General features: G+C 44.3%; 1 protein-coding gene across 1 annotated transcript in view; it reads right to left on the reverse strand.

The window, feature by feature from the left end:
* The window catches only part of UBASH3B (ubiquitin associated and SH3 domain containing B), an 806,096-nt gene that overhangs the window by 455,867 nt on the left and 326,083 nt on the right, over window positions 1–24,146 (reverse strand). The window contains exons 2-3 of the mRNA XM_086956973.1: window positions 4,794–4,847; window positions 196–382 (exon numbers count right to left, since the gene is read on the reverse strand). Coding sequence (XP_086813099.1) covers window positions 196–382; window positions 4,794–4,847 — 241 coding nt within the window. The remainder of the gene's footprint in view (window positions 1–195; window positions 383–4,793; window positions 4,848–24,146) is intronic.

Raw genomic sequence — 24,146 nt, forward strand, 5'->3', positions numbered from 1 at the left:
GCTAATATCTGCAAAAGAAACCATAAACCACTTTTAACAGCACTACAAAAAATGCAAACACACAAGATTCCCAACATAAGGAGCCATGCTCTATAGCAAGTCTTGTGTAATAAGGCGATATGTCATCTTTCAAACGATGGCCACCAACTCGTGTCAGCAACTAGGAAAAATATTTTTGTTCAGATTACAACTTACCATAAAAAACTGGCAAAGCGTGATGTGCGGAAAGATGTTATGTGCTTTGTTCTTGCCGCATAACTGCTTAGATTGCTGCCAGTATTCGGACAGTTTTTGTGCCAGGGGTCCCGTGGGCCGAAGATAGAGAACGTACTCCCGAGGCAGGGGGTCGTCTAGGAAAGGGTCATCTATGTGAGAGAACAACCTGAAAGCCAAAGTGGAGATGATTAACTTTGTAAACAACCCAGGAGAATGTAAACCCAATGGGTGCAGTCATATTCATCCCAGATTTATCCAAAGAGTTTTGTAAGAAGTGCCAAAGAATGTTTTGTCCCCTTCCTTGCTCCCAGAAAGAGAACGCTTTTGCTAATTGTAGGCGCTGTCTTGCTGGCGACCTTGGACTGCTACTTAATACTTCACCGCTGTGGAATCAGCACTGTATGCAACATTAATATGGACTTAGTGGATGTGACATCTGACTTTTATTATATAAAGGCTCTCACATCCCAGTCTTTGTCCAACATAATATAACTTGGAGTTCTAACAAATGCTCAATTAAATGCTGAACACTTCATAAATGTACTGTCACAGAAAGCAGAAACTAAAAAAGAAAGAAAATAAACTGTCCCTAAAAGGGTTTAGAATGTGAAGAACGTCCAGCGCTTCTTTCAAGTAAACTTGTTAATTAATAACAGAAACAAACTCACCGTGGCAGGTAAAGCCACAGGAATCTTTCAGTGTGACAAGCTGCCCGTTAAATCAGCAAAAAGAACAATTGCTGGCAGTAAACCTCGACTTTTCCGTTATGGTAAAAATAAAAAAATAAAAGAATACAAATTCTCAATGAACAATTCCTGATGAAATAACAAAGACGAATCTGCCTATATTGTTTTCAAGGAGTTGTAACACAACAAACTGCTCCCTAATACCTAGACTCCAGCCCGAATGGAAAACAAACTTTTCTTTTTCCTTACGAAATGTAAAACTTTAACAGTCTTTATTGCTTTAAGGTTTTATTGGCTACAAACCTTTCTTTTGAATTTATAGGCTCCCAGTTGTAAGTTATCCTTTATGTAGAGTAAGGCATGAACATTTATACATTTTTATGGGGTTAAATCTTCAACACATGTACACGCTATTTAATAGGGTTTAAAGCTTTACCAGTTGTAAACTTTTCTTTACATGGTCTAAGGCTTTAAACTTTGTAAAGTAGTTGAAAACCTTACTTTATATAGGATTTAAGGCTTTAACGCCTATGCCATCAATGATTAGGACAAAGGGCAGTTTTATCACATATTCTGTACATTAAACACACTTATAAACTAGATCAAACAGTGGACTAAACAGTATACACCAAGAGCATACTCTTTGGTACAGAGTGCATAACTGTCAGCTGGCCCCATGTCCAGTGCTGTTGTATCAGCAACACCTTTAAGCATAGAATAACATTTGATTTAATGTGTCTTATGAGATTTAGAAGCCTACAAGTCATATAATGCTTTAGGCATTTCAATAAAAAAAATCAGAGTTGGCTGATAGCTGGTTGACAGTAATGAGAGTACATCTTCCAAAAATGGCAGAAAATCTTTTACGCAGAAAGCAAAGCATGTTGGAGATGAAGGGAACAATCTGCCAGGGCTCATATTATCAATAAAATGACACACGCCTGCTCTTTCGGACCAAAGGAGGGAGCTTTCGGGGTTCTAACAAGGGTCTGTGTCTACGGAACTCTACTTGTCTCAGGGGCAAGCCTATGCAGGGTCACCTTTAAATAATGTGCCAACCTTTATCTTCATTCGGGACAGTAGTGAGATTCAACAATTGAGATTCTCATGCTCCCTCGAGTAAGCACTACTCATGTTATAGATGGTTTTATTTCATAATATTGCTGACAAAAATGTTAAATAACAATACAGTGTCCTTAATGTTATTTACAAAACTATAGTCTCATTGACTGTAGATTTTCTCTTATTAACTCCAATGGTGTGATATGTTTTTGTTAAATTATATTTAGGATTCAATATTTTTGTTAGATGATATTTAGTTCATAATATTGTTTTACCACTCCACTAGAGTGTGGATGATCCAGGATCATACTATCTTCTTTGCTGCTGCAGGTATTATACAATCACAGCACATTTCACTCCTTAGGCCCTATTTTATGACCTTGATTTTCAGGTACCTAATCATAAGAAGAAAGACGCCTAAGGAGTTGTGGCAAATTGATGAAGTAGGCAGACACTAGTGGAATGAATATAGAGCATTAGAATGCCCCATCTCTCTCCTAAACACAACATGCAAGGGGAAGTTGTGGACAAAGATATGCCTGAGCTCCAAATACCCTGTACCAAGAACACATTCAATGGTGTTAGGAAGCAAGAAAGCAGTGGTTAGATTTCTTCATGTTGAAATTATACTATTTCTATCATATCTTCCGTGGGCATGTAAATTAATCCTCTACATGCTACACATCCCAATAGAGTTACATTTTCCGAAGATTAAATTGAGTTTGATTTTAGAATCATTGCAGGAATATCATAAATATGTTTTGTATTATGTTTTATCACGTGACTTCACAAGTGAAATTACTGGTATTTTAGGCCATGTATTAACGTACGTAGTCAGAAACGTCCTTATGCTGACACTATAATATAAAACACTGGACTAAATTATCCGTTCACTTCATTGAACCCTCATTGAAATCCAGGATGATATACCTTTACTTTTGCTCAGTTTCATTCAAACGGGAGACCGTTTTACTGGCTATATGTTTTATAAATGCTGTATGGGTTTTCTTAATTACTGCCTCTAAATGTTTTTATTTTTTTACCAGGATGTTGACTATTTTTGATAAGAAATATTTCAGCATCCCGCAAGGTCGCATGCTATGCCACTAGCCAGGGAACTGACCAAAGTGCTCCTGTGTGTTAGAGGGTTAAAGGCTAGCACTTACTTTGCACAAATAAGGTTATTTTCATATGAAATGGATTTCTCACCCAATCTAGCCTTTTCTTGCCTTTAATTGGTTTAAACTGACTTATGGTTGGCTCAAGATTGCTCCCCAGGTTTGTGTATGCTCGTAGTGGTCCATGCTACAGCCTCACCATTTCACTCAATGGTTACCAATGTGTCTGCTGTCTGCTTCCTCACCTCACGTCATCAAGCACACAACAATATCCAAGGAGATGCAAAGGAGCTGCAGAGCTGGACTGTTTATATAGAAATGGTCACGACTCCTCATGTTCTGCATCACCACGGGATTATAGTTTTTGGTATCTTGGAGTAACATATATTATATATCTACCATGACTATTGTCACATGCCTCAAGCTCACTGCATCACTCACTGGCTTGCGCTACTTTCCGCCTCAGGATTTAAAGGCATCCGGAACATAGCCAACAGCTCTGCTCAAAAAGGGAATTTTATACTGATATCACCAGTACTATTCATTGTGTTCTGCTATCTAGACAAGTTTAATGAGCTGTTTCAGCTTTTTCTTTGACTCTTATTCAGTCATGCAAAAAGTGCCTGCATTTTTGCATCCAACATTCCTTTAGATTTCGCATGATTGTCTCAATTTTAGTGATCAAATTATGTGTGTGTTCCCGTCTTAGAGTCACAATTACGTTTCTTCTGGTTAATACTCTTTCATATTTTCGTTTTATATTAATTAGTAATTGACATGAAAATGTAAAAGACTCAGACTGGCTTTCAAGAATGATATGTACAATATGTCGATAATAATGATGTGCCGTCTTGCAATATATTTTTATTCCTATAGAGGGGTGCCTAAAAGTGCACTTGCCAAATTGAAATAAACAGTTTAACTCCATGGTAAGCAAACAAGGGTAGCCATCATATTTTCAAATCAATTTGAAAATGGTTAATTAAATCTACCGAGTAAATTCTTTATTGCATAACTTTCTATTACATCATTTACACTAACATCAGTGCTAATCAATGTTAAAGAGTATAATAAATGTAACTTTAATTACGTAAATAAAAAGTATAACTGCATATCAATGAGGATTGTAGTCTAATGCACATCTATGGTGCCTTATATCCCCAATATTACATTAAAACGACTCCTGAATTATTGAATGCGATATTATCTTCTTATCTTGACTTTTACTATAGCCTTATAGCCCGCCGTAGCGGGCTATACCGGCTATTAAAGGCCCGCTGAATCGTTAAAGGCCCGAGCCAAAGGCGAGGGACTTTAACAAGACAGCAGTACTTTAATACCCGGTATAGCCCTGCTACGAAGGGCTATAAGGCTATTAGAACATTCTGCCACTAGAGGGCAGAATGTTCTAACAAATTAAACAAAGGTTTCTCGAAGCTCAAGGGGATATAAATCCCCTCGAGCTTCGAGAAGCCCTTGAAGAACATTAGAATGTTGCTCTGCGGGCCTTTACCGGCCCGTAGAAGCAGGGAGCACTCCATTGTCTGCAATGGAGCTCCCAACATTCCAATGTTCTAATATAGATTTCAACTGAAAGAATCACATTTAGAACATCTACGGAATTTTTTCAGTGGTAAATTCGGAAAGTAAAACCATGTCAAAAACGTTTCAGAGGAACAGACTTTATTCATATAGTTTAGTTCATACTAACCAGTCACATGCAGCTTGGACACTTCTACCACCTGTGGAGACCAGCGCTTTTTGTCTGCAACAAAAAGAACAGAGAATCTGCATTCATTGCAAAGGACTGTTCATCTCAATAGTATCCACAGATAAATGCTCTGACCCCTTAAATATAATTTTATGTGACTTAATTTTTAAAAAAAAGCTCTTTCCTGATGTAAGAGCACATTTTGGATAAATTCTTAGAACCAGAATATAGACCTACATGAATATCTAGGTAAACATGTAAAAATAATAATATTCATGTTAACAATTAAAGTAAAAATGTGTATAACATAAGTATACTGTTGAAAACAATATCTAATAAAATACATTTTTTAACAATACATATAAAAAATAACAATGATAAAAGCAAGAGAAGTAATCAGGTAAATATCCTCATCATGATCGTATACACAATAACAATGTTAATAATCATAACAGTACCTTGTTTTAATTATTGTTATCATATTTTTATTCTTATTGTCAATCAATAACCAAAATATTGCTACTGCTTCTAATAATAAGAATAACCGTTTCCTGCATTTGCAATGTTAATTGTTTGTGTAAAATAAATAAAATTTATTAAAAAAAGAATAACTTTTTCATATAGTGCTTATTTCCATATATTTATTTTTTCCTTGAAAAATAAATGTTTCCTTTTTTTTCGTTAGTTTTAAACCTTGGAAGAATGAGAGGGGAATCTCTGCCTGGAATATGAGACTATGGCTTTCAGGTTAGATCCAGATTTCAGCGGAGAGTGTTTAATACATTGAGATATTCTGTTGGTTAAAAGCTTATACATTCTAAAATGTAAATTGATACTTGTATAGCGCACTACTCACCCGCAAGAGTCTCAAGGCACTTGTACGAATACGGCTGTGGAACCCATCCTGGCTTTCCCTGTGAGGCTTCCACTCCTGGGCACCCCCAAGGTGGAGGCCAGCCATCCTTAGCGTTGTGGGGGCCGTTGTGGAGATTAAGCAAGCTATTGCCCAGAGTTGCAGAGTGGGACACATGATTGGAATAGGCACCGAGGCGAGAATTATCAGGTCCGTGGAATTTTGAGCCCAAGACCCACCGAGGCGGGGAATTGAACCCTGGTCCCGGGCTAGACCTCTGCATCAGGGTCTGCCGCTCTAATCATTGAGCCACACTTCTCCACTTCTGGGTCTCATTTATGAACAGTGTTGCATCGCTGCGGGAAAACAGCAATGCGCCACGTTTCAGTGCACCATCCATGCGAAATCATAGATGTGCCATATTTACTATATGGCTCTCCATGTCTCAAGGATTTACAGATACATCAGTGTTCCTGACGTATCTGTAGGCGCAAAATTGGCACATCGCTAGAGTGTGTCTGAAAACAGATGCAACTTCAGCAATGTGTCTTTTCACATGGGGCAAGCCCCTTGTGAAAAGCCCTGCGTCAATATTACACCTGCTTAAAGAAGGCTTAAGGATTTTATGTAGTAGTGACACCCTAGAAGTTGCGCAGTGAAATCTCATAAATTTCCCTGCGTCACTTCTACATGGCGTTCCTGCGTTGGAAAGCCCACCCTGCATACATTATACCTGACACAGGTATAATGTAGCGCAGGGGTTTACAAAGTGAGTCACTTTATAAATATGGCGCAGGGTGGTGAATTTTTATGCTGCTGCCGCTTCACAAAAGTGATTCAGAAAAGGGGGTGGTGATGCACAGAGTGTCTGAATTAAGCAGACCACTCTTACCCAGTCCAAAGATCAGGGCTTGATCCATCACCGTTATTTATCTCACTGCACCATCCCAGCTCAGAACCTGGCTATATGCAAATCAGTCTGTCCCTGGCCCAGTGCATCATGGGAACAGGGCAGACTAAACTACCAAGCCAATTCTTCACCAGAAAGGAGACAAGCTACCGGGGACCGATTTCTGGCATTTCAGCCTTCTTCGGCCCGGCTTGCTTGAATCCTGATGGTGCAGTGAGAAAGGGACTCATGTCTGAGTATACCCTGCCACACCTATAGTGGCCTAAAACGATTCAGAAAAGGGGGTGGTGATGAACAGAGTGTCTGAATTAAGCAGACCACTCTTACCCAGTCCAAAGATCAGGGCTTGATCCATCACCGTTATTTATCTCACTGCACCATCCCAGCTCAGAACCTGGCTATATGCAAATCAGTCTGTCCCTGGCCCAGTGCATCATGGGAACAGGACAGACTAAACTACCAAGCCAATTCTTCACCAGAAAGGAGATAAGCTACCGGGGACCGGTTTCTGGCACTTCAGCCTTCTTCGGCCCGGCTTGCTTGAATCCTGATGGTGCAGTGAGAAAGGGACTCATGTCTGAGTATACCCTGCCACACCTATAGTGGCCAAAAACGATTCAGAAAAGGGGGTGGTGATGAACAGAGTGTCTGAATTAAGCAGACCACTCTTACCCAGTCCAAAGATCAGGGCTTGATCCGTCACCGTTATTTATCTCACTGCACCATCCCAGCTCAGAACCTGGCTATATGCAAATCAGTCTGTCCCTGGCCCAGTGCATCATGGGAACAGGGCAGACTAAACTACCAAGCCAATTCTTCACCAGAAAGGAGACAAGCTACCGGGGACCGGTTTCTGGCATTTCAGCCTTCTTCGGCCCGGCTTGCTTGAATCCTGATGGTGCAGTGAGAAAGGGACTCATGTCTGAGTATACCCTGCCACACCTATAGTGGCCAAAAACGATTTCTGAATCATTTTTGTCCACCATAAGCGTGGAAGGGTATACTCAGATGTGAGTCCCTTGCTCATTGCACCATCAGGATTCAAGCAAGCCGGGCCGAAGACGGCTGAAATGCCAGAAACCGGTCAGCGGACTCGATAATTCTCTCGCCTCGGTGCCCACTCTGATCAGCGATCACACTCGGCAACTCTGGGCACTAGCTTGCCTCATCTTCACTAACGGCCCCACCAGACCGCCGGGGATGCCTGGTCTCACCCTGGAGATACCCACTAAGGGACCATCTCTCAGGGAAGCCAGGAAGGGTTTCGCAGCGGTCGAAGCGCGGAGGTACCCCTTCGGGAGTGATTCCAGCGCTATATAAGCACATAATTAATTAATTAATTAATTGTTTCCTTCCCAGTATAAGGATTGGCTTGGAAGTTTGGTCTGCCCTGTTCCCATGATGCACTGGGCCAGGGTCAGACTAATTTGCATATAGCCAAGTTCTGAACTGGGATGGTGCAGGGAGCTAAAAAACGGTGATGGATCATGCCCTGATCTTTGGACTGGGTAAGAGTGGTCTGCTTAATTCAGCCACTCTGTTCATCACCACCCCCTTTTCTGCTTCACAAAAGTGGCACAACGGTGCACTAAGGGACTCATAAATAAGTGCCTATGAATCCTTCCACAGATCCTTCTGACCTCGACCACTTATACTGAGATACAAGAAACTTAGAGGAGTGAGGATGGTTGTCTTTGAAGGAGGTTCCTCTGTGTCCTTCTGATTACACTGCTATTAAGAAATAAGAAAATAATTACTCGTCCTCAAACAAAATACGTAATTGTAGGTGGGTAACAGTGAATATTAGGGATGCTTTCCACTGAGGGCTTCTGCCTGACATCAAACAGACGAGAGTGAAGCTCGAGTTGCCTATGAATTCACTCAAAATCCCAAGCTGAGAAACGTCATTATCACGTTTTTCGCCCTCAAAATAATGCATGCCTCCTTTCATTTGCTACACAGAGACAAAGAAGTAATGTGGAGTCTTATCTAACATGGCTTCTCCTCCCTGTCCCCAATGTAAATTTAAATAACTGGCCTCAAGCCATCCAACCCACCACCCTCTGTGCCATCACAAAGCCTCCCCTCTTGAAGTTATGACCTTTGCCTTTCATGAGAACAGAAAGTCAAAGCTGCACTGACAGTCTCCTCTCCTAAAGAGCCCCGTCAGGGTGGCCTGGAATTCCTTTATGACATACAGTGAGTAGCACATTTTGTTAACTTTTATTGCAGCCTCATAGTAATTAATAACCAGATTTAGAATCTGGTTTTCGAACTAATTGCTCTCAGTGAAAGTCATAAATAGCAAAGGCATTATTGTTATTTTTCAAATAAATGCAGCAAAAACTCTGTAAACTCAAAGGAAACGTTCAAGTCCCAGTCCCCGCTCCTCAGCATCCAATGCGCTGTGTGATCTGAGTGTGGCCTCGGTGCACATTTTTCTACCATTCTCTCTATCTTTAGTGCCTGGTGTGCAAAGCATGTTGCAGTGTGCGGTGAGTACTGAGCTCATGGTGTAGACGTTGGCCATTTCCTAAACCTGTTGGGTGGTAGATGTAAAAAGGTGTCTTTAGAGCCTTTTGTGCATCCCCGGTGTAGTCGGTTCTAAGCTACCACTATCCTCAAATATGCTTCTTGTGGGCATTGACCGCATGCTTTCAACTCTAGGTGTGAGGCTTGGCCTTCAGCCACATTCTGTGCTCAGTCTCCCAGGCCTCTTTGGACATTTGGGCACTGGCTGAATTAAATGCTTTTACATAAGGGTTTTTGATCTGCAGAACTAGATCCATAGCTGTCAATTTGGTATGACCAAGGCTCATTTTAAGATGTGGCCTTAAAAGTGGCGTGATCTGAAAAAATATATATATTTTCATTTTTTAGCTAAATTTTTCTTGTAGATTGCGTTCTCAACCTCCCTGAGGAAAGGGTCTGCTTTCCATATCCATTATGTCACTTGACTATGTTTTTCTGAGGCCTTGCATTGAGTAGTGGCAGCTAAAAATGTTTTTGTCTATTACAGGCAAGTGGATTGCAAGGATCCGTGGATCCCTGTTGAGTCCATGGCTCCTCCGCTAAGGTGTAGGAGCATCGCCCCACAGCAAAAGGAAAAATATAATGATGATAACTAGTGTTATTATCATTTTATTTTTCCTATACACTTCAGTGGCTCTCGAGTGGGGCGGGGCTGGCATAGTATGTAGAGGAGTGGTTTTCACTCCTGAGGTGCGCATGACTGCTTGGCCAGCCCTCTTTGGCTGGCAAACAGTCCTGCACACTTTGAATCTTCCCCACCAGGCTGCATTACACAGCCGGGTGAGGAACATGCAAACCCTCCCAGTCCCCGTCTGAGCGCCGAGCTACGACACACAGACCAATCACAACAATGCACTGAAGCATTGTGATTGACTATGGGGAGGCTGGGAGGGTGGATGCTTCCTGCTGCTGACCACAAGTGCAGGAAGATGTCGGAGGGACAGAGGACGAAGGAAAGGCAGCTGCCGTTTTAGTTAAAGTGTTTTTTTTTATTTTGTTTTCATAGCTGAAGGTGGGTCGAAGGCCATGTGCAGCAGGGGATGCTTTATGTAGGGTAATATCACTGCACCATTTGCAGTTAAATTATTGATGTAAAAACTGTTCATAGCGGGGGATAGATTTGTAGTGACTTAGACACCTAGAATTTTCCTTTGCAGGCCCTTCACTATTCAAGGTTTTATTGAATAGATCTGAACACATCTTTCAAACTGACACTGAGCTCAAAAGGTTTCTAGACAAACTAGACAATGCATAAGTGGACACGCGCTTCCAACTAATTTGTTTCTAAATCCAAACAAAGAGCAGAGCCTATACATTAAGGATGTGGTAATGTTTGTATGCTTAAATGTACTTAAATGCTGCAACTTGCTTGTAGTATGTTATAATACTTTATTGTCATCCTATACCACATACATTATTGGCTTACTCTTTAACTTCTCAAAGATATTTTGGATGGCCCATGGTAACACCTATCCTCATTTCTCCTACTGCAGTTTTCTGCAACCTTAAGTTTAGATTGTTCCACTAACATCATTAATAGCTATTCAGAAGATTATCATTCATTCAAAACCTTCCATGTTTCGCAATGGCATGTTTTTCAAGATGCTCTCTTCTTTGAGAGAGTTAAGAAGTAGCTTTTATTCATGTATTGTGAGTATTCCTTTTTCTGGATATTATTCATAGCATTGAGATGTATATATTTGTATTCATCCTAGAGCTTACATGTCTTTGAAATATACTTCTTTGTTTCGAAAAGGTGGTGGTTGGGAGGAGGTTTGGGAGTGATGGGGTGATCTTTACCTTTTTCTTTGCTGTTGTTCTTGATTTTGCATATTCAGACTATTCAAGGCCTTGTTATCCTGTCTCTTACTCTTATCCTTTCCATTTTTGCACTTTCAATTTTATTCTCATATCCATATCGGCCTCTCATGTTTTTCAGATAATTCGCAGTTGACTGATGCTAATATGGTTTTAACATGGGTAAATGGCTTCCAAAGTATATTCCCACCAATTATGTGATGCAAAATGCAAAGAAATAATGTAATTATTTGTTACATTTGTTATGTATAATGTTAGATGATTTTGTCTGATATATCGCTTACCAGAATTTGTTGAAACATTATAACGTTAGTTTACATCACCAGGTAAAGGGCACAACGTCTCAGATTATACAAATAAACTGAAAGGGAATAAAGGTTTTTTGCAAGATTGCAAAATTGGTTAAAATGTTTACTTTTTAAATGGGTTGGTGATGTACTCTGTTCCTCAGCAGATGGTAAGAAAAGTGAAGCAGTAACAATGATACTCAAAAAAGCTACCTTTTCTATACTGTCCATTAATAAAGATAGAGAAGGCAGGTGGAAATTTTTAATATGAATAAGGAGGGCACTGATGTTTATGTAAGCAACATATATGCCCCAAATGGGGACAAACTGGAATTTTGTTCTAATCTCATCCAAACTACTAGCTACATTCCAGAAAATGCATTGATCGTATTTGGTGGTGGCTAAGTTAGACTACACAATTTAATCTCCACCACACCTCTTACTCCTGAATAGATATATTTTGATCTTTAGTGATCATATACAATCGTTAAAAGAAAACTCCATAAAACTGAGGCACATTTCAGCCCACTCATATATTACACCTTACTTTTTGTGTGACTCACCCTATAAAACACAGAATCTATATAGAATTAACCATCACATCTTGCATGACCAGATTTACCTAACAAAAATATATAATGATATTGATATTTCCTTACGGAAAATGCTAAGGAGGATATTTTACCTCTCATCCGTTGGGAAACACTAAACGCTACAGTCTGGGGATACCTAATAAATATAAGATAGCAATTGAATAAAGAAGTAAACAATTTCTTGTTCACCTTAAAAAAAGAAAATAAATATTTAGAATACACACACAGGCAACTGAAATATTCACATATTCGAAATGATCTGAGTATGAGGAAGAAAAGTTTCAGACTCCATGAGGCGAATACTGCTGGAAAAAATACTGGCTTCATACTTAAAATGTAAACAGAATGAACATGTCATCCCCTCAATCAAAGATGAAAGGGAAATACACATTTAAAATCTGAACATATGGTGAACATCTTTAGGGAGTATTGCACGAAACTGTAGGATAACTCTTCTAAAGTGGACTTTAAAGTTTGCTTCAAATTTTGTGTTAAACCTCCCTTTCATTTCCAAGGAGGATAGGATAAAGCTTAATTCTTCTATAACTATTGATCAAGCTACTAAAGTTTGTCATAATTCGAAAATTAATAAAGCCCCAGGACTGGATTCCCATAAAGCTATAGATCCTTCCGGCCTAGCTTACAAGCCCCTTTACTTGCACCTTTTCACCATTTTGAGGACAGTGGTGATAGAAGTAGTAGTTGCAATCATTTCAAAGGTGAGGAAACCTCTTGCTCAACCCAAAACCTATATAACATTCTCGTTGATTCACGTAGATTGCAAGATATATGTCAAAAATCCTTTTGATTAGTTTACAAAAACTATTACCTAATCTCATCCGCCCTACCGCAGTGAGCTTTGGCAAGAATCGTCTCTCTAGCAACAACATCAGGCTATTTTGTCATGGTATTGAAAAAGCTAATTTAGCAAACAAACCATCTGTAGCTATGGCTCTTGAAGCTGAAAAAGCTTTTGACAAAGTTACCTGTTCTTAAGTGCAATTTTACATAAATTTCAACTCTGCAACAATTTTACAAATATGTGATGGCCCTCTATGAAAAACCGGCCACAAGAGTTAGACAAAATTGCATTATTACTTGTGCTTTTGACCTAAAACAAGGTACAAGACAGGGTTGACCATTATCACTAGCATTAATTTTGTTAGCTATTGAACCCCTGCTATGCATGTTTGGGACAAATACAAGTATTACAGGTATTCATCTCAATAATATCATAGTTAAATCATATTTAAAGCAGCAGCGTATACGGATGTCATCTTCATTTTTACCAAAAATGCAGAGCAATCTGTTTCAGCTTTGTCGCAAATGATAGAAACATACTCAGGTCACTCTGGCTACAGTTAAATACAGACAAATCTAAGGTCATGACTTTAAGTAAATTGGGAGGGAAAGAAACCCTTTGGGCTTGTTGGTCAATACAAATACATTAACTGCCTTTTTACGAGTACAGCAGTCCACAGGACTGCCATACTCGACCACCCCCACCACTGTGGGTTCACCTGTAGTTTTCAGAGTGTGGTGGTCGGACTGTCACAGGTCCGCCACATATCCAGGATCCGGCAGTGGTCACCCAGTACTGTCACAGGTCCGCCACATATCCAGGATCCGGTGGTGGTCATGCAGTGGAAGTGGGCAGCAGTATGCTGGCAGTGCCACTGCAGCACCGCTGTGCATATTACCACATGTGAAAAGAGAGAGGCAACTAAGGGGGCTCTGGTCCTGGGGGTGCATGCGGAGGGGCCCATATTGGGCCCCTCTGGAATTGCGCCCCAGTTCCTACATTGTGTGACATGCATGCCAAATCGTGCAGGAACATGCTGCAGGCGCTGTCATAGTAGTGTATGCAGTTAAGGCTCACCTATGAGCCTTATAAAGACGCTGCCGTGAGACCAGGGCAGCACCGCCCGCCCGCCATGGATTACAGTTGTAATACCGCAGATGGAGGGGTGCTTGACGGGCATGGAGGTCCTGTTCTGTTGGTGCAGCGGTGGCAGGCCAACAGAAAGATTGCCAAACTCAGAATAATAAATGCAAAAATCATGAAAGCCTTCTATGCCCCATCTTCTGTTGCCAGGGCTTTACCCCTCTCTCTCGAATGGACTAACCAACTTGTGCCTTTCTTTCACGACAAAATCATGACTATTCAGGACTCCTTTTCTAGGGGGTCCCCAGAGGACCATGACTGTGCAACCCGTTCAGCCCCGGTGGCGCAACCTGCCTCTATCAGTGGCCCGAAGCTTGTACAGTTTCCTTTGCTTCAACCGGAAGTATTCTTGGATATCATCAAGAGTCTGAAGTCCGGGTCCCCTACTGACCCCATGCCCAGCTAAACTGTTGGCCTCGGTGGCCACGTCTGTAAACCCTGTGGCAAATAAGGTACTTAAAATCTCCCTTACGGCACGCCACGTGCCTGGTATTTGGAAATGTGCAAACATTCTCTCTGCTTAACCCTCAGTGTCAGCAAATTTCAGAGCAACTATAATACAGGGACTGCCCTATTCGAAATCTCTGAGCTTGTTAAGGAGAAGCTGGATCAGGGGCATAAAGCAATTATGATTTTATAGGACCTTTCTGCGGCTTCACACTAGACTCCTTTACATGCTACAGGACTGTGAAATAGGCGGCACCGTTCTGAAATGGTTTACCTACTTCCTAGAGGATGGAAACCAAGAAGTCTGGACCCCCCTTTGCGGCTCCCATCCCCAGCCTGAAAGTGGGAGTTCCCCAGGTCTCGATACTGAGTCCTACTCTTTTCAAACTATATATGTCCCCCCGGTCCACTGGCAGAATCGTGCAGCGCTAAAATTATCTCTTACGCGGACGACACTCTGCTCCTGTTTACTTGCGACAAGGGAGCTGACTTTGAAGGTGAGAAGATCAGCACCTGTCTCTCGAAAGTGTTCTCATGTTTGAGGAAGACCCAGTTAAAATGTAGTGCAGAGAAATCTGAGGTCATCTTTTTTACCTCTCCACCCGTGGACGAGTGGAAACTATGGTGGCCATAGGTTATGTCACCTCCTCCCTCCGCAGAAAGCACAGTCCAAAATCTGGGCATCATGATGAACAGCACTCTCTCGATGAGATCTCAGGTCCAGTTGGTAGCAGGCTCCTGTTTTAGGCTTCTACAGATGCTTACAAAAGTTCTCTCCCTCTTGAACACAGGAAGACTGTAGTTCAGGCATTTATCATCTCCAGACTGGACTACGTCAATGTCCTGTACCTCGACCTCCCTGAATATTTGCTCAACCGCTTACAGGTGGTCCAGAACGCAGCTGCCAGAGCGATCCTTTTGCTTAAACTCAGGACCCATATCTCCCCTTACCTCAAGGCCTTACACTGTCTCCCTCTAAAAAAAAGGATCAGTTTTAAGGCTTTGGTACTATTCTTCAAGGCCCTTCAGGGGAATGGGCAGAGATTCTCAGAAGGAGAGTCACACAATGTGTGCTGCCAAAAACCATGAGGTCCTCCACGTTGAGCCTGGCATCTCAGGAAAGTGTCTGAGATAGCCGTTTTCAGGAAAATGCTTAAAACCTGGCTTTTCCGTAACTAACTCCCAGGACAGTCTTTGAGTAGCTGTGCGCTCTATAAATGCTCTTTCATTCATGTGCTGGTGGTTGCAGGGAGTGGTTTACGGTGCTCATTTTTACCGACAGGGACCTATTCTTAATCATCAGACTTTCACCTAAATTAAAACAGAAAAAGACAGAAAATGGAGGAAGGGTGCAGAAGAGAAAGATAGGAAAACATTGAGAATGGGTGAAAGCAGAGGTGAGAAAGAATCTGCAAGAGTCAGAGAAAGAGACAAGAAGTCTGAGATGGTGGGCAAAAGAGGTATAAGAAAGAACAATGCGAGACAGACTTGGTATTCGGCAACAGCGCAAATAAGAATCCGGACAATGAGCAGCCCCGAAGTGGCTCTTAAGAAAAGCATTGGGCCCCTGCACTTACTTTTTTTTTTTTTACAGATTAATCACTGAGATCTGTAATACAATGTGTATAGTCTCTCACATCTACTCCCAGTTAGAAAAGAAAAAAGCTCGAACTGATGTTCATCAGATCAGTGACCATTGGAGCGCTTGCAGCTTCCACCTTTTATTCATTGTTTACTACATGCGTTAAAATTTCTGGGAGACTTACATTGAAAAAAAGGAAAACATGCGTTCTTTCAAAGGCCAAATTTTGAGTCAACATTTTGAACATTTCTAAGGGATTTACAATCTAAAGCACAGCTGAGGTAACTTAAAACTGAGCCAACATGTACTATCGGAATACATTCAATTGACTCCCATAATGAAATTCGGGCTTAGCTAAGTCAAGTTTTGACTGAGCCCAAAAATAAAATTGCAAAACTCCCAAGATAACTTTTAACTGCTCAACAAAGTCCTTTCTGAACACAGCTGAAATAACTGTTAGCTGGGCCCGACAGTGCTATCCACACATTTGACTGAGCCGCAAAGTTCTATCTGGAAATAACTATTGATTGAGGGCAAAAGTAGTGGAACACAGTAAAATGACTTTCAACAGGGACCCACAGTTATCCGAACATGACTGATCGATTGTGCAATCCATGACCAACCACACCTCACCGATCAATATTTCTCATCACAATAGTTTGTGGCTTGGCAATACTTTTGAAATAATGTATATTATCTTTGAGTTCAAAATACAGAGGCCGTCCTTGTCAAAGTATGCATATTCTTTTAAAAATAAAAACTATATTGCTTTCCCAGCCTCAACTGTAAACAAATCAATACATTAAAAAATACAGAATATCCAAGATACCAATGACATTAAATCATCATAACTCAGTTTCTTTCTTATCCACTGTAATATCCATTTGAACTTCCTCCAGCCTAAAACTGCTTTCTCCTCACAATACCACTGCTCCTCGCTCTTGTCCACAAGTGTAAATATTTTTTTCATATTTGATCTTTTCTGAGTGAACTCCATGTTTTTGGCCTTCACAGTGACTGATCCGAACATAATTTCCCATACTATAATTCGTGACCTCCTGTTTTTGGGGCCCTGCGCATTCATTAATTACCACTCCGTATAACATACACTAAAGCTCAGGCTGTTCCCAAAGATTATCTTGGGGCGGCATTCCCTGAATTTGGCCCTGATAGGTTCTCTGTAAAATTCTGGTAAACCTTAAAATTATTTTCACACCCATTAAGAGAGGTTTTGCCCAAAATAAAAATCTCTATTGCGAGTAACTTTGTTGTTCACACGTGGTTGTAGTTCATTTATGAAGTTCCAGCGTTATCGTTTTACTGATGATAAAATGTCGTCTTCTCTTCCAGGGGATCCTCATCAATAGTCATAAGCATTAGAATATTCCTGCCTATGTGCGGGACCCCGGAAACACCATATTATATGTGCCCCACATATAAATACACATATATATATAAATAATATATATATAAAAAACAAGCAATAGCAGCCAAATCACATTAGAGCTGAAATATGCTGTGAAGAATTTCCACCATACATGAATAAAAAGCATTAGAAACAGGAGAAAACAACACCAAAGTTTGTTTAGGAATTGTTTTAATGCTCAGAAAGCAGTAGAAATTCTCAGAACTCACTGGAAGCATAGGAATCCCATCATGCCTCAGGAGTGGCAGTTAGTTCAGTTGTTCTTTCCGGCTCCTTCAGTGAAGGACCCTGGTTTCACAGCTCCACTAATTTTCTGATTTTTTGCAGATAAATTGCTTCTTTTTGACAACTTTTACTCTTACTTCGACTTCTTACACATGGTCAAGTAAGATACTGCTTGTTTTGAGCAGTTTGGAGGGCATTTTACTTCGAAAATGCCTTCTCTATTTGTTAAATGTCCTTCTTGTAACAGCAAGATGGCCAAGACAGACAGCCACGAGGTCTGTATCATTTGCCTGCCTGATGACCATGATCCAGACACCTGTCCACATTGTGAGAACCTGTCAGGAAGGACTCTCAAGGACAGGGAGAGAATTCGGATTTATGGCCTGGCCCACAGAGCTTCGAGAGGGAGATCTCCAGTGAAGAAGGGCTCCAAGAAGGCCCACTCGTCTTCAAAGAAGAAGTCTTCACACCCTTCTACCTCAGTGTCGGGCTCGGCGCTGAGAAAAGATCCACAAGAGGGACTTTCCTCTGGGACGCTGCCGTCGACGGCGGGCTCGCCGTCGGGAGGAAGGCCAGGTACGTCGACGACATCGAAGGCACCGGCTCCATCTTCGAAATCGCCTCCGCCGTCGTCAACCGGGCGGCGATCAGCGTTGAGGAAGGCTACTCCGCCGCCGTCAACCGGGCGACGGTCGGCGTCAAGGTCCATTACCCCTCCGCCGTCGTCAACCAGGCGACGACCGGCGTCGAGGGACGTCACCTCGCCATCGTCAACCAGGCGACGATCGGCGTCGAGAAGGGTGACTCCTCCGCCGTCGACAGGTGCTCGTCAATCGGCGTCGAGGACGCGGTCTCCGTCGGTGCAGCAGCAGCGCTCGGCGTCGAGGGTGCCCAATACCCCACCGCCGTCGTCGCACAGGCATCCGACGTCGAGGCATGGCTCTACGTCGGCGACTGACCATCGCCGTTCGACGTCTAGGCAAAAAGCTCCGTCGATGACAGGGCGAGACCGTTCGACGTCAAGAGAGAAGCCTCCGTCGGCGACTGGACATCGTCGTTCGACGTCGAGGCTGAGGTCCCCGTCGACGACCGGACACCACCGTTCGACGTCGAGGCAGAGGGCTCCGTCGGCGGTTGCGCATCGCCGCTCGACGTCGAGAGACTACGAACATTCTCAAGGACATTCGAGGTCGAGATTGTTTGATCCCCCAACTCCTCGGAAGCGGTCGGCTGCGAGAAGTGAGCGCTCGATGTCGAGGCACTCGGATACGATCATGGTGACAGAATCTGCTTCTCACCATTCATCTTATCGGTCCTCGGGCTCCTCTACTGCGCATTCAAGATCCAAGAGCCCTGTGCACAGGACTCCTGAACGTCGTCCAGATCCTTCTGCGGGGCGCATCAGGCTGTCGCCAAGATGGTACAGGTCCTTGGACCATTGGAGAGACGATGGGCCTACCAGGCGTATGCAGGAATATGCCAGCCCACGCCACAGGTCAGCTCTCCAGGACCTGGTGGAGGAGATGGACAAGCGTAGCCCTCCCAGGCGCTCAACGCCTGTGAATCTACCCACCAATGCGCCAAGGAGGTCCCGTTCGCCTACAAGGGAAGTTAGACGGGATGGTCGGGGAAGATCTAGATCGCCTGCAAAGGATCCTAGACTGGATGGTCGGAAGACCTCTGTCCCTCGCCGGGGCAGATCTCCTGTGCGGTCGCCGACCAGATCCCCCAGGGCGTCCCGATCCCCTAGAAGAGACCATCGTCCAAGAGATCGGGTCAGGTCTCGCTCTCCTAGACGGGAGGAGCGTTCCAGGAAGTCGAGGGAGCGGGGACGCAGTTCTCACCATCGACGTAGACGTACCCCGTCTACCTCTTCCACTTCATCTACCAGATCGTCAAAGAGGGACAAATCTCCGACTTTGACGGACAGTCCGACGTCCAGGTCCTCCCCTGTGGATGATATTGGCACGTACCTGGACGTTCTGCAGAGAGGTGCGCTTAAACTGAACATCGAAATGTCTGTCCCTCAAGTGACGACGACGGTCATTTTCGAAACCTTGCACAAAAGGGCCATCTCCAGACCGCTGCTGCCCTTGGTTCCGGGGATTATGGACCCCGTCAAGGAAGTTTTCCTAACCCCAGCGTCAATCAGAGCAGTGCCAGCACGCATTACAAAGAAATACAAACCAGCGGCTTCTGACGCGGTGTTTGTGAAGTCTGACCCTCCGGCGGACTCTGTCATCGTGGCAGCGGCGAGAAAGACACATGCGGTTGCTGGTTCATCTTCAGTCCCACCAGATAAGGACAGCAAGACCCAAGACTCCTGGGGTCGGAAGGTTTGCAACTCTGCTGCTTCCACTCTTAAAGTCGCCAGTGCAGCTGCGCTCCTGGGTCGGTATGACAGAGCCTTATGGGACTCGATGGAAAGATTCAAAGCCAAGCTGCCAAAAGAAGACCAGCAGGACTTTGAGGAAACTGTTACGGAGGGGTGTCTGGTGGCTAACCAGATGATCAGCACGGCCGCGGATGGGGCGGTGCTTTCGGCTCATTCCTATTCCCATGGAGTTTGTGCCAGAAGATCGGCCTGGTTGCGCCTTACAGGGCTGAAACCGGATGCCCAGCATCGGATTCTGAATCTCCCCTTTTCGGGTTCCGCCCTCTTCGGGGAACACGCGGACGAAGAGATGACCCGAATGAAGACTGAGTGTCACGGTGTCCAGATGCTCCAATGCTTCGCAGGGGCAGTACTGACGAATGTCCCGATCACCCTTTCACCGGTACCCTCGCTTCCAGAGCAAGACCACCAGCAGCAGGGAAAGGGGAAGTGGACAGAGAAGAGAATACCTGTACTTCGACTGGCACCCTACTTCTAGCGACTGCTATACGTCTCAACGTCGACTCTGTAGGTGCCTAATACACAGAAGGGAGAGAGACAGAGAATATACCACAAACCTTCCTTCACTATGCAGACTATTCTTAAATGGTAAACGAAACTTGTCCTACCAGTTTCTGCCCAGGTATTTGCCTCTCTTCTATATTGTGGAATGTTATCTGACTGAGCTTCCTGCAGTGAAGACATATACGAACATTATTATTTCCACCCAGAATATTTCTCCACTCTCGCTCACTCTCTCTCTCGGACTGAACTAGTACCTGTGAAGCCCTTCGTCAGACTTGGTCTTGGGGGTTCTATGCAGAGTTGATCTTCTGGTCAGAAGTGCGAGCAAGAGTTCAACAGAATCTCCGTAGCACGCAAAAAGGATATAGGAAGGAACAAGGGGGAGGAAAGGCAAGGAAAAACGCAAGGAAAAACGCAAGGGGGAATGTCCAGGGGTAAATGCGAGTGCTGACAATACAGTTTTTGTACTTGCTGGCTTGACGAGAAGATGTAACACCTTACTTGTAGAGTTCGGGAATCTCTTCAGTTGAATACTCTACCTCGTCGTGTCTGGTCAAGTCACACTCGCCTTATCCTGAAGAGCAGTTATGATATCTGGATGCCAGCTGTCACCGCTCTGGGACAGTGGCCGGGAGCTTCGTCTGGACAGAGGTGCCTCTCTGAGCAGTGAGAGCGCACGACAAGGATTTCTCTCACAAACGTCTCTGTAAACTCAAGTACTATGATACTCCGAATGTCTTAGATAATTGCTGTTATTCTCCCGTCATGAATAGTTGACGCGGAGCAGCGACAAGAACAAGCTTCTCGAACGGAATCTTCGTTGAAGTGCGCAGTTAGGAGCGCGCGCCTTCCAGAAGTCCACTAGAGGGCGCATCTATCGAGTACTCTAAATGGAACATTGAGCGGCCATCTTAGGGAGGGGAACTATATACAATCTCAGCAGTTCTTTAGTTCAATGACCCGGATTACCTCTGGAATCTCTCAGTCTGCCAGAGGAATAAGGAAACCACACATTAGATCGTGCAGAACGGGGCCATGACAGGGATTTGAACAACAGTCTTGAGGAAGCTACAGTGGCTACTCGATGAATCCTGACACTGAGCTGGACACGGTGAAAGCGGTGGGCTTGGAGAAGAAGAAGGAGTTCAAGCGCCGCTTCAAGTCCAACAAGGGGAGAGGGGCCCAACAGAGGGTTCAAACCCCTCAGTGGTCGCAGAACAAAGCTCAGGGAAAACCCCAGTTTTGTGGTAAGCCCAGCAGGGGCAGAGGGGGCCACCAGCAGTCCTCCAACACCCCGAGAGGAGGAAAGACCTGAACAGTGGCTTCCTCTGACACCGTTGCCCACTCCAGTGGGAGGAAGTGCATCACAACACCTGGAAGAGTGGGTCAGCATCACAAGAGATCAGTGGGTGCTGAATATACTGCGAAATGGTTACAAGATACGTTTCCGTGCTCTTCCAAAGAGCATCCCTCCGAAGAGCTCTTGCCCTCACCAACTGAGCTTGCTCCGACGGGAGGTGACAATCCTGCTGCAGAAAAGAGCGATAGAAGAAGTTCCTCGCGCTCTAAGAGGCAAAGGAGTTTACTCCAGATATTGCCTTGTCCCCAAAAAAGATCAGGAGGACAAGTTCAGACCCATACTCGACCTAAGACTCCTAAACAAGGTTATCGTCAAGGAAAAGTTCCGCATGTTGGCGCTTCACCAAATATGTCCTCATCTACAAGTCGGAGATTGGATGTGTTCGGTGGATCTACAAGATGCGTACTTTCACATCCCGATTGCGCAGCAACATCGAAAGTACCTGAGGTTTGTCGTGGGGCACAAACACTACCAGTACAAGGTGTTACCCTTCGGTCTCAAGTCCGCACCACGAGTCTTCACCAAATGCATGGCGGTGGTGGCTGCTTTTCTTCACAAGAAGGGTCTCTTCGTTTACCCATATCTGGACGACTGGCTCCTGAAGGGTCCATCCCCGGTACGGGTAATACAAGATCTGCATCTGTGTCTGCAACAGCTTCACAGGCTCGGCCTCCATGTGAACCTGGAGAAGTCAGTCCTGCGGCCTACGCAATCCATCCACTACCTAGGCTCCGTTCTGGACACAAGCGTGGGAAGAGCGTTTCCTTCGGTGGAGAGACTTTCTTCCATGAACCTGAAGTGCGGGATTCTGCTGGAGTCTCGTCCTCCGACAGCGCGACAGGTAGCGTCTCTGCTGGGTTCCATGGCGTCCTGCATTTTTCTCATCCCACACGCCAGGCTGAGAATGCGGCCTCTGCAACAGGCCCTGGAGGATCAATGGGACCAGGCAACAGGTCGTTGGGAGGACCATATCCATCTTTCCCAGGCGACAAAGGAGTCCGTCAGATGGTGGACTCGGAGACACAATGTGATGGTGGGAGTGCCGTTTCATCAACCCATTCCGTCCCTATCTATAGTGACAGATGCCTCCCTGCATGGCTGGGGAGCACACATGGGCCCGCTTCAGATTCAAGGCCGGTGGTCTGCGCAGGAGCAGACATACCACATCAACATGCTGGAACTCAGAGCGGTATTCCTGGCTCTCAAAGCTTTCCTGCCAGCGATCACATCCATCTCAGTCTTGGTTCAGACGGACAATACGACAACCATGTTCTATCTGAACAAACAAGGAGGCACAAAATCTCGCCCACTGTCTCGAGAGGCTCAGACAATATGGCATTGGCTCCTCTCTCGAGGTCTCACAGTGGTGGCGGTGCATCTTCCGGGTGAGTTGAACGTCAAAGCAGACGCACTCAGCAGGCACTTCGAAGATCAGCCAGACTGGGTGCTAAACGACGAAGTAGTAGAAGAGCTTTTTCGTTGCTGGGGACGTCCGTCCATAGACTTATTTGCAGACGACAAAAACACCAAGTGCCACGCCTTCGCGTCCAGGTTCCACAGACCTGGGACGCTGGGGAACGCTCTTCTGTTGGATTGGGCAGGGATGTTTGCATACGCGTTTCCTCCCCTGGCTCTGATCCCGAGAGTGGTGTCCAAGCTTCTCAGGACGAACATGGAGATGATCCTGATTGCTCCAGACTGGCCTCTGCAGTGGTGGTATCCGGACCTTCTACATCTGTCTGTGTGTCCACATAAACGACTCCCTTGCAGACCAGACCTGTTGAGCAAAATGAACGGGAGGATAATGCATCCCAACCTCCCATCATTGAACCTAACAGCATGGCTCCTGAGGTCCTGCAATACGGACATTTGAACCTGCCTCCAGACTGCATGAGCATTTTGAGGGAGGCTAAGAGGCCGTCCACGAGGGCATCCTATGCCTTCAAGTGGAAAAGGTTTTACTTGTGGTGTAGGGATCATCATTTGGATCCTGTTAAAGGGCAGGAGGACGTCATCTTGCCATACCTCCTTTCCCTCGCAACGGCTGGTTTGAAGTACGCTTCCATTAGAGTACATTTGTCAGCTATTGTGGCCTATAGGAAGTCCCCTGACCAGGTGTCTTTCTTTCAAGTTCCGGTGGTCAAGGATTTCCTTCAGGGTTTGAAGAAAGTGTATCCCCCTGTGCGCAATCCTTCTCCTCCGTGGGAATTAAACCTGGTTCTGTCTCGGTTAATGTCTCCACCTTTCGAGCCCATCCACAAGGCTTCCTTACAACATCTCTCTTGGAAGGCAGCCTTTTTGGTGGCGATTACCTCTGCACGCAGGGTCAGTGAGATACAGGCGCTCTGTGCAAAGGAACCTTATACGGTGTTCCACCATAACAGGGTAGTTCTAAGGGCTCACCCTTCTTTCTTGCCTAAGGTCATCTCTGATTTTCATATAAATCAGTCTATTTCCCTCCCTTCCTTTTTTCCAA

This window comes from Lissotriton vulgaris, chromosome 2_1 (assembly GCF_964263255.1).
Source record: "Lissotriton vulgaris chromosome 2_1, aLisVul1.2, whole genome shotgun sequence".
Taxonomy (NCBI): domain Eukaryota; kingdom Metazoa; phylum Chordata; class Amphibia; order Caudata; family Salamandridae; genus Lissotriton; species Lissotriton vulgaris.